The 10,933-nt window shown below is 37.6% G+C and overlaps 3 protein-coding genes and 1 long non-coding RNA gene across 5 annotated transcripts in view; 3 read left to right on the forward strand and 1 right to left on the reverse strand.

Annotated features, from left to right (window-relative positions):
* Nucleotides 1-22: 22 nt before the first annotated feature.
* Nucleotides 23-10,933, forward strand: part of LOC117627444 (pentatricopeptide repeat-containing protein At5g61370, mitochondrial) — a 12,758-nt gene continuing 1,847 nt past the window's right edge. The window contains exon 1 of the mRNA XM_034359556.1: nt 23-325. Coding sequence (XP_034215447.1) covers nt 139-325 — 187 coding nt within the window. The 5' untranslated portion in view covers nt 23-138. The remainder of the gene's footprint in view (nt 326-10,933) is intronic.
* LOC117627446 (probable xyloglucan 6-xylosyltransferase 5) lies at nt 3,361-5,298 on the forward strand. Its single transcript, XM_034359560.1, has one exon. The coding sequence runs from the start codon at nt 3,665-3,667 to the stop codon at nt 5,042-5,044; it is 1,380 nt and encodes a 459-aa protein (XP_034215451.1). The 5' UTR covers nt 3,361-3,664; the 3' UTR covers nt 5,045-5,298.
* Nucleotides 5,500-6,702, reverse strand: LOC117627453 (protein yippee-like At4g27740). Of its 2 annotated transcripts, none has more exons than XM_034359569.1 (3): nt 6,529-6,702; nt 6,276-6,417; nt 5,500-5,879 (listed from the first exon to the last, which is right to left on the reverse strand). In XM_034359569.1, exons 2-3 carry the CDS (start codon nt 6,366-6,368, stop codon nt 5,655-5,657), a joined length of 318 nt encoding a protein of 105 aa, XP_034215460.1. In that variant the 5' UTR covers nt 6,369-6,417; nt 6,529-6,702; the 3' UTR covers nt 5,500-5,654. The 2 variants fall into 2 exon arrangements, with proteins under 2 accessions (XP_034215460.1, XP_034215459.1); XM_034359568.1 differs by having other exon boundaries at nt 6,276-6,383; nt 6,529-6,698.
* LOC117627455 lies at nt 6,934-9,611 on the forward strand. The gene is made up of 3 exons (XR_004585772.1): nt 6,934-7,055; nt 7,186-7,394; nt 8,803-9,611. It is a non-coding gene; the product is annotated as an uncharacterized LOC117627455 (long non-coding RNA).

Below are 10,933 nucleotides of genomic sequence, written 5' to 3' on the forward strand. Positions count from 1 at the left end.
TTAGTGGTCATAAAACGTTGGTAAGTATTCTCATTTTGCAGTAGGCTGGCAGACTATGTTGGGGGGCTGGCAGACTATGTTGGGGTCAAGCTTTTTATATAATGCAGTCTAACTATTTGACGAATATCCTCATAGAACATGCGTTCTGTATTGATATCAAAATGGCGGAGGTGTTTGCTGTACAATGCAGTCAGCACTCAGAAATCTCAACACTTTTTGTGTTTTTACTACTCTACCATGTTGCCTGCGTCGCCGGAGCTACAAGAGCTGTGTACTATTGTTTCGAGAGCAATTGGCGGTTTAGATGATTTGGAATTGAGTCTAAATAAATTTACAGGTTCCTTGACATCGTCGCTTGTGACCCAAGTCATTGATTCTTGCAAAAGCGAAGCACCCACTAGAAGGTTGCTCAGGTTCTTCTCGTGGTGTCATAAGAATTTGGATTATGGTTTGAAAGACAAGGATTATAACTATGGCATTCGGGTTTTCGCGGAGAAGAAGGACCACACGGCAATGCACATTTTACTTTCTGACCTTGTGAAGACTGGAAGGGCAATGGAAGCTCAGACTTTTGGCCTTGTTGCTGAGGCTTTGGTCAAGTTGGGGAGGGAAGATGAGGCATTGGGTCTGTTTAAGAATTTGAGCACATACAAGTGTCCTCAAGATGGTCATACAGTCACCGGCATTGTCAATGCGCTTTGTTCTAGAGGGCATGCTAAGAGAGCAGAAGGGGTTGTTTGGCACCATAGGGATAAGATTGCTGGTATAGAGCCTTGCATTTATAAGAGTCTCTTATATGGATGGTCTGTGCAGGAGAATGTGAAGGAAGCAAGAAGAATAATCAAAGAAATGAAGTCAGCTGGGATCATGCCAGACTTGTTTTGCTATAACACATTCCTTAGGAGCCTTTGTATGAAAAACCTTAAATGCAATGCTTCTGGACTTGTTCCCGAAGCTTTAAATGTGATGATTGAGATGAGGACATATAGAATTTTTCCAAATTCCATTAGTTACAATATATTGCTGTCTTGCTTGGGAAGAACAAGAAGAGTCAAGGAATCTTGTAACATTCTTGAGACTATGAAGAAAACAGGTTGTTCTCCGGATTGGGTCAGCTATTATCTTGTTACAAGAGTGTTGTATTTGTCCGGCAGATTTGGTAAAGGAAATAAGATGGTGGATGAGATGCTTGCAGAGGGCCTGCAACCGAATTGCAAGTTCTACTATGATTTGATTGGCATACTCGTTGGAAATGAGAGACCATATTATGCTCTTGAGCTATTTGAAAGGATGAAGGCAAGCTCATTGGGTGGTTATGGACCTGTTTATGATGTGCTGATTCCCAAGTTTTGTAGGGGAGGGGACTTTGAAAAGGGTAGAGAACTTTGGGATGAAGCCATGGCTATGGGTGTAACTCTTCGCTGCTCAAGTGATTTGTTGGACCCCTCAATCACAGAGGTTTTCAAGCCAATAAGGAATGAGGAAAAGCTCAGCCTTATAGACTGCGCCAAAGCAAAGGATCAAGAGAAAGTTAAAAAGAAGATGGGCAAGACAAAGAAGACCAAGAAGAAGATGACAGAGAGGAAGGTGAAGAAGAAGATGACAAAGATGGAGGTGAAGAAGAAAATTAAGAAGGTAAAGAAGGAAAAGAAGAAATCTGCTGCAACTTAACCGGTATGCCTATAACTTGTACCGTTTTCTTTCTTTAGCTTTCCCTTCGGTTCTGTATCCGTATACATTGGTTGAAAATGAAAACTCTTGAAAAATATCTGAAGCAATATGACATTGGTAATGGAAATACAATGTTTGTATGCCTGTTCTGTTTGAATGGTTACTCATTTGGCCAAATGAACTGAATTTTGAGTGTTTTGCCTGGTGATAGTGGTTGAGCTGGCTTTGAATCTGAAGTGGTTGGTAAACTTGTAATGAGAGCTTAGGGAAAATTGTATCAAATGATCACATTTTATATGTTTTTTTGTAACTCTGTTTTCTTTCACTTTTCTGTAATTTTAGCCAAGTTGTAAACTATTGGTAAATTCATCACATTTTAGTCTACCAGTTGGTTGATTAATTTAATAATCCTTGTGATCCAGAAAGTTAGGAAGGTAAATTTGTACCCAATTTTATTAAATTGTTTGTCACAGTTGTCTTCTTTGCGTCTAATTGAGCATCATCACCGCAAGTAATTGCATCTTATTAGATTAATGAGGCCTGCTAATTTATATATTACCAAAAAAAAATCAAATTAAAAATGGAAATAAAACCCTGCTAATAAAAATATTGAAAAATTAAAAAATGAAAAGGGGAAGCAAGCAACTGCATCAAAAAAAAAAAAAAAAAAGGCTTGCTCTGCCTGCTATCCGCCAGAGAGGGACAGGGAGTTGAAACATGGCACATGGACCATAAGCATCAAGACACTGGAGACTGACATAGCAGCTGACATGGGATCTTGTGGGGCCCTCGATCCCCAATCTAGCACCAAACTCACATGCCCAGTTGGTTTAGTCAGACGACGTGGAATTGGGGAGGGTATTGTTTTGCACGCGCTTGAAGTGGCATGGGAGTGAACATTCTTCATGGAAAATACAAGTCGGCGTTTCGAAGCTGAAACGCGTTTCTTGGTGGTTTGGTACCACGCGTCAAATTCCAGCCGTGGAGGCGGAGGTGCAGAACAGGCCGGACACAGCTGCTAAGCTTAGGAGGCTCCCATTGACTCTGAAATAATTAAAAGGTTGGAGATTATAGTTATGGTTGGAAAGGAAATAAAAAAGACATCCATTGTTTTCTCATCTTAAATGAGTAAATTAGAAATGTGTGTCTCTTCATCAAAGTGTCAAGCTATTGTATTGAAGTCGAATGAGATATGACTAAAGTATTTTCTTTAAGGTTTCACTAAAAATAGAAATGAAAAAGTGACATTTCTTAACCTTTACTTTTCAGTGTTTTAAAATACGAAAATGAACATATTTCATTCTCATCTTCGGGGATTACACATGACAGTTTCATTGACTTAAAGTTTAGTGCCCCGAACCATACATGCAGTGATAACATTATTAATCATTTATTCTGGAGATATCACAAATTTTGCAAGATACCTCATCAAATACCATTATTACATTGACATGATTCTACCGGTGAACACAATGTATGGTGATGAAGGCATGCCCCACAATTCTCTCTCATGGGAGATGAAACACGTGATCACCATAGGTCAGAGGTCCAGTAAATCCGGGCTCCATATTCATTTTCGACGAGACCCAATGAGATTTGGGCCAAAAATAATAATTAAAAAAAATAGTCCAAATCCAGATCAGACAATAAAATATAAAGACATAAAGCCCCACGACAGTCGGTGTTGGACACATGTCTCTACATTTCCCCAATTTCTAATCATCTCTCAAATAATCACACGGACCTCGAACCAACCTCGCCAGCAGTTGCCACCTCGCCATAACCAAACACTCCCACCATGTCCTCTTCTTCCCCATCACCCTCCTCTAGGGTTTTACAGCGTCTTCCAGGCTTCTTCTAGCCTTTTTTATACAAATTTACAGTACCACCCAAAAACCCAAAACACACTCAAATTTACACAAGCCAACAGCATATATTTACATACATATACAGTTTGAGCAGGTTTTAGAGAGAAAGAGGGGGAGAGAGAGAGATGGGTCAAGACAGTAGTTTTACAGCTCAGAAGAGAAGTGCTGGTGGGTTGCCCACTAGCACCACTGGAACCTCAGCCAATGGCCGAGCAGGTCGTGCTTATGGGTCTCTGCCACGTGGCCGCCAGATCCAGAAGACCTTCAACAACATCAAAATCACCATCCTCTGCGGCTTCGTCACCATCCTTGTCCTCCGAGGCACAATCGGGGTCGGCAACCTGGGTAGCTCCGAGGCCGACGCCGTCAACCAGAACATCATCGAGGAGACCAATCGGATCCTCGCCGAGATCCGATCCGACTCCGACCCCAACGACCCGGATGAGCTGACTCAGACCGAGATCAACCCCAACATCACATACACTCTGGGACCCAAGATCGTGAATTGGGACAAAGAGCGGAAGGCTTGGCTTCAATCCAACCCTGAGTTCCCGAGCTTGGTTAACGGTAAGCCTCGCGTTTTGCTCGTAACTGGGTCTCCTCCTAAGCCGTGTGATAACCCAATTGGGGACCATTATTTGTTGAAAGTAATTAAGAACAAGATTGATTATTGTAGACTTCATGGCATTGAGATTGTATATAATTTAGCTCATCTAGATAAGGAACTTGCTGGCTATTGGGCCAAATTGCCTTTGATTCGAAAACTGATGCTTTCGCATCCTGAGGTTGAGTGGATTTGGTGGATGGACAGTGATGCATTGTTTACTGATATGGTGTTTGAGCTTCCACTCTCCAAGTATAATAGTCATAATCTTGTGATTCATGGGTACCCGGATTTGTTGTTTGAGCAGAAGTCGTGGATTGCGTTGAATACCGGTAGTTTTTTGTTTAGGAATTGCCAGTGGTCTTTGGATTTGCTTGATGCTTGGGCTCCAATGGGTCCCAAGGGTCCGATAAGAGAGGAGGCTGGGAAGATTTTGACTGCCAATTTGAAGGGGAGGCCGGCATTTGAGGCCGATGATCAGTCAGCATTGATATACTTGTTGCTTTCACAGAAGGATCAATGGATGGAGAAGGTGTATGTTGAGAATTCCTACTATTTGCACGGTTACTGGGCTGGATTGGTGGATCGGTATGAAGAGATGATCGAAAAGTATCATCCGGGGTTGGGTGACGAGAGGTGGCCATTTGTGACCCATTTTGTGGGTTGCAAGCCTTGTGGAAGTTACGGGGATTACCCTGTTGAGAGGTGCTTGAGCAGCATGGAGAGGGCTTTCAACTTTGCAGATAACCAGGTGCTTACGCTGTATGGGTTTAGGCACAGGGGATTGTTAAGTCCTAAGATCAAGAGGATCAGAAATGAGACGGCCACTCCTTTGGAGTCTGTTGACCAGTTTGATATTCGGCGGCATCCGGTGCATGGGGATAGTGGATCACACAGCTAGTGAGTAAAACATCCTCAAATGTGTGATTATTGTTAGTTAATGATGTAAAACATCAGTTACAGAAGATTTAAACTTGATGACAGTTCACGTTTACTTGTATTTTTGTTTGATCAGTTGTCTTCTTTCCAACTTCCAAGAACAATAGAATAGAATTCTTTCACAATCTTGAGATCATCTTTGTATTGTGTTCTAGTAATGCTTAAGGAGGAATTTTATTTATTGATGGCAGTATACTTTGCTACGCTCTTGTTTTTCGGGTTGAGCCGAAACGTTAACTTCTTCTTGCTGCTGGCTTTATGTTGTGCTTGATTAATATGCTGCATGAGTATTTGAAATTATATGAACGTACTCTTAAGAGATTTGCATAGTTTGATCTCTGTTTTAAACATCTCCACGCACTTTGACGCTAGCATGCCAGCAATTTGTGGGTGGAAAAACTACCCAACAAACAATGCTTGCGCCTCCGAATCCAAATTTGTCCCAAATTATAAATATAAAAAAGATGAGAATCTACATTTCTCAACAAACAAACAAGTGAAAAAAGAGTTTCCAAATGGAATTATTATGAGCAGCAAAGTGCCTTGTAAATTGTAATGGGGGGGAATTACTATTAGTACTCTTTGGCAATCTTTGCTCTCTCAATTATAAATTTGCCTTCCTTGTACCTCTCAGATATTTCATAAGCTCGAACGTACTTCCAACCCAAGACCTCCCCACAGTTGCTGCAAAATATGTCAGCTATAGAGAAAACGCCAGTCATCAACTTCCTGTCCTCCTTTTGTCCCACAATGATGTTCATTGCATGAGAGAACATATATCCTGCCCCCGATTTTGTCTAAATAACACAACCCATTTCATTGTTCGATATATAATTGCACATATAGTCATTAATATAAGCATACATTTGTGATTAAATTGTTGGATCATAAGATTATTTAAGTTGGTGCTTGTTTACAGAACAAAACACCAAAGTAATTAACCAAACTAACAAGCTCATTCATCAAGTATGGCCTCTCCCGGCCCCGGATTCCGGTTCAGGAAGCTCCTCTTCAGGAGCCGGGGCCAAGTAACGGATTTGACCATAGTGACATAGGAGGGTAAAGAAAAAATATATATCAAATATCATGCCATAAGTTTTGGGATAAATAATAATAGCATAAGTTTTTAGTTTTCATCCAAAATTTTGTTGATAAAAAGGGAGTCAACTCAACTACATCACTTAATTGCTCACCACAAACTTTTTAGATACAAGATCATCACGCAGCGCAAGAGGATTTTGGCAATTTCTGCAACTGAAGAAGGGATTTCCACCAAATTGCGCCATTTCTGAAACTGAAAGCTTTCAACACCAAGAAAACAGAAATCAGATCCCACTGCAACAATACAAAGGATGAACTGTGTATGCAGGCGATGAGGATATAAAAAGACTGAGCCAGTAATCTGAAAGATAAACAACGGAAAGAGAAAAGTTGTAATCTTCCTACATGGAGTAGTACTGTAGGATCAACACCTTATCCACCCAAAGATGAGAATGGACAGCATGAGGCAATCATATTTATAAAGATATGATCACAAAACCAAGACCGTTGACTGTGAATAGTACAAGACTAGTAGTTGATGAAAATAACTAAAATGATTAAAAATTCAACGGAAGCCTATGAAATATTTGAACCAAGAAGCTGCACAGAATTTTCATCCCTTACCTAATATATGAGAAATTCTATATATACTAAAGCCCAGTGCAACTAAACACTGTAGCTAAGCACAGTGTAATGACGGAAATGCCCCTCATTTTTCTGCTGTTTCTGTTTTTTTTTTCCTTCTGCACAGTGAATTGACGAAACTGCCCTTGACTAAACAGCTTCTTTTGTTTCCGTTTTTGCCCCTCCTCCTTCGTTGAGAGGGTTTGGTTCGCAGAGACAAAGCCATGGCTTCAGTTTGTTTCCAACCAGCTGGTTGGGGGGCAGCCATGGGTTGATGGAGATTTTAGCAGATTTGATTTTCTTAATGGGTGAGACTTCACTGAAATTATTTAATTGTTCTTCTTCTACCCTTTTCTACTTATCTTTTTCTGTTTTAAAAATCACAGCTACTATAAGTGTTTCGATCGTCTAATTTTCTCTTTATTCTTTTTTCTTCAGGGAACAAATATTTGAGGTTTTAATTTTCCTTTGGTTAAGCATTTTCACTTAAACAACGCGCACGAAGCACCCAGCAACAAACACCTCATATCAATATAACAAAGATTGTGGTGAAGATTCGAATATGTTGGGGCTTCCATCTTTTCTACACCCTTCGACTCAGGCTTCCATCTTTCTTCCTTGCGAATATTTGCATCGTTTGTCTTCAGGTATGCATCTCATCAACTTTTTAACAGATCTTTGGGTCTTTATTTCATGAATTTGATTGTTGGTTTGTAGAGTTGTGTTGATTTTTTTGGTTATTTTGATTTCAGATTCTTGGTAATCTCTAATGGTTTATTTAGTTATTTTTTAGGAATTTGGGTTCATTTATTTGATTCCTTTGATTTTAGGTTTTTGGATAAAGCATTGGAAAGCAAAGACTGAGCATGTTTTTTTATTTTTTTATTTATTTTTTTATATTGAATTGATGGCAGCTTTCCAAATTGATAGATTTCAGGTTTGCCAAATTCTGTAACGAAGCAATAAAGGATCAAAAGCTACAGAATTTTTGTCCTTTTACAGAGGAAAAACTATTTTGACAATATATATAATGGATAGGAATAATAAAGAAACAGTTATAAGGCATCAATATTTTTGTCCTTGGTATTGACCATCAAATTAGTCTTTGTACCCTAATAATGGTTGATCTAAGGCATAGGTCTGCAAAATGGAAAACTCTTTCTAACCATTCATGTGATACTGCATTAGACAATTGTCTGAGTACTCAGGCCTCTGCATTAGACATTGTATTTTAGGAAAATTTGACAACTTTGAGGCAGACTGCATGTTTTGACCCAGTACCTCAACTCTTTTTTTGGTACTGAACTCTAGCCTTTTGAAGGATTTTGGATGGTGGGGTAATGCTGATTTAGAAAACTTAGCCCATTGTGAACTATGAAAGCAATAGAAGAGCTCTTAGCCTATTGTTCACGTTTTCCCCAACTCATGCCACGGCTTGGCACCAGAATCTATCCAGGGACCTAACAGAGAGTATAATCGTTACATTGTAACATGGCATTCCCATGTCCTTTATGCTTTCATGCCCAATGTATGAAATTATATTCAACCAAAAGCACCAAACAGAACAAAAGCTGTACCAACCTACAAAAAACACAGATACAAATGAAATAAAAAATTGCACAGGAAGTTGCCGCTTAAGCGTTAAACATGCTCTGTTGTATTTTTCTTTGAAATTGAATCTTCATGTGAGTAGTTGATTCTGATTATGCTCAGACTTGAAAATTTTGGTGAATTATCTAGCGCTTCTCCATAGCCAGATATAGTATACATAAGCTGATCAAGCTATCAAACTACAGTAGAGATTTTTCTTTCTTTTAGTTTGTTGTCAAGGAATTTTTTGTCAAGAGACTTTTTTTTTTTTTTTTGGTCAAAATAGAAATTGGCAATTATTTTATCTTAGATGGAAGAATCAAATAGAACTGACTTGCTTCTATCAGTACGTATGCACATTCATCTTTCTAACTATGTACTCCACAACTATGATTGTCTTGCCTTCGCCAATCGGTATTCGGTACTAATGAGTTTTTGTGCGGATATGTTCTTTAATTTCTGCAGAATTCAGAAATTTCAAGGATTAATATATAGAAGCTGATACAATGAGGCCAACCATTTTCTTGCATTTTTTGGTGGGAATATTCGTTAGCTTGAGTGCTTTCTGCATCATTAATGCAGAAGACCCATATTTGTATTATACATGGATAGTTACATATGGACTTGAGTTGTAGTTTCATTTAAGTTGCCAAAACAATATAAAGTAGGTATAAATTAGGTATAAATTAGGTCAAAATGCTTCTGTAGAGGACTGTTCTGTATGTATGGAATTTTCATCTTTGTGGAAATATGAATGGTATGTTAGAAAGTGAATTCATATAGACTGTATAGTTGGAATTTTGAGTCCTTAGGTTTATTTTTGTGCAAAGTCTTCTGTTAGAAGATTGATTGAAGAGCTATTTCTTCCCTTTTTCAGTCTCTCTTCTATCACTTGAAAGGCTAAAGCACCTGCAAAGGCATAAATTATAGCTCATGAGAGCAATACTTTTTTTGTATGAATATTTTTAAAGGATGAGACATAGGAGGATCTTTGAAAATGATGGTCTAGAATGGATATTTTGCAGACCAAAGTTTGAGAGGTCTGTTATTGGGAATGCATAATTGTATCCGAAAGCTTCCCATGATGAACTTAAGATCTTTGAAAATTATGCATAATTGCATAATTGGTTGTTGGTTAGGAGATTTTTCGTCCTTTGTAGAGTTGGGTTCATTTATTTGGTTATTTTGATTTTAGGTTCTTGGGTAATCTATAATGCTTTATTTAGTTATTTTTTACGAATTTGGGTTCATTTATTTTGTTACTTTGATTTCAGGTTTTTGGATAAAACATTGGAAAGCAAAGATTAAACATGCTTTTTTTTTTATTGAAATTTTTTTCTGTTTTTTATCTGCTGTTGGCTGTTGCATTCTAAAATTTTTTTGTTTTTTATATGCTATTGGCTGTTGCATTCTGCTGTTTCTGTTTTTTATCTGCTGTTAGAATTGCTGTTTGCTGTTGCATTTTAAACAAGCAAAAAAGAAGTGGACATTAATCAGGTTTTGCTAAAATAGAAACTAAGAATGATTAACTAGCAACCATGCTGATAAAGTGCTATCTATGTTGTAGAGTTCTTGCCTGAATGTGTATGGTTTGTCCTTTAAAATTATAATTGACCATAATATTCTAGATATTAGAATTGCTGCAGACTTATGTAGATCACAGTCTGTCCAACAATTCAATCCTGAGTGAGAGAGTGGTTTTGTGATTTTGATTGTTTAGGGTGGCTTGGTGGGCTTGGTTGATTATGAGTTTTGAATCAAATGTACTCATTTTGTATATCTGTTTAACTAGGCTTGATATTAATATACGCATATTGTTTGAGCCATGTTCTATCTTTAGCGTATTTTTTATTTATTTTTTACAAATTTGGATTCATTTATTTGGTTACTTTGATTTCAAGTTTTGGGGTAATCCCTAATGTTTTATTTATTTATTTTTTACGAATTTGGGTTCATTCCTTTGGTTACTTTGATTTCAGGTTCTTGAGTAATCCCTATTGCTATATAAGAGGAGTTGAGGTATTTAAATTTCACAACATATTGGGTTCTATCAGGAAGGGAATTGAATCTCACAGATTAGCTCAGGTATTTCCATCATTGTTATTATTAATTTTTTAAATCAATTGTCAATTCAATGACTTTGCTCTCTTCAAGAAATCTTAGAAATGGAAATCATTCTCAATTTCTGTTTTTATTGCTGATAAAACATTAGAAAGCAAAAACTAAGCATGCTTTTTTTTTTTTTATTGAAAAAATTTTCTTTTTTGTTCTGCTGTTGGTTGTTGTATTCTAAATATGGAGAAAAAAATTAGTGATAAAACACAAGGAAAAAAGAAGTGAAGACAAAATAGAAATTAGGAATGATTAACCAGCAACCATGCTGATAAAGTGCCATCTTCCCTTCTTAGATTGACTCTCCAGCATATGATGTCTGGGAAAACATATGGTTTACTTTCTTTGTTCAATATGCTTGATACATAAATTCTGAAAATTGTATGGCCTGATTGAGTAGGCATGCTGTAGATTTCTTGCTTGAATATGTATGGTTTGTTCTTTAAAATTACAATTAAACATAATATTCTAGATATTAAGATTG

This window comes from Prunus dulcis, chromosome 5 (assembly GCF_902201215.1).
Source record: "Prunus dulcis chromosome 5, ALMONDv2, whole genome shotgun sequence".
Classification (NCBI taxonomy): domain Eukaryota; kingdom Viridiplantae; phylum Streptophyta; class Magnoliopsida; order Rosales; family Rosaceae; genus Prunus; species Prunus dulcis.

What these genes read in the sequence shown, in the direction of transcription:
- LOC117627453 (XM_034359569.1), bottom strand. Translation starts at nt 6,368, where the DNA reads ATGGCGCAATTTGGTGGAAATCCCTTCTTCAGTTGCAGAAATTGCCAA. An exon ending in TTGTATCTAAAAAGTTTGTG is followed by an intron (nt 5,880 to 6,275) that starts GTGAGCAATTAA and finishes TGTGTTATTTAG; the next exon opens with ACAAAATCGGGGGCAGGATA.
- LOC117627446 (XM_034359560.1), top strand. Translation starts at nt 3,665, where the DNA reads ATGGGTCAAGACAGTAGTTTTACAGCTCAGAAGAGAAGTGCTGGTGGG.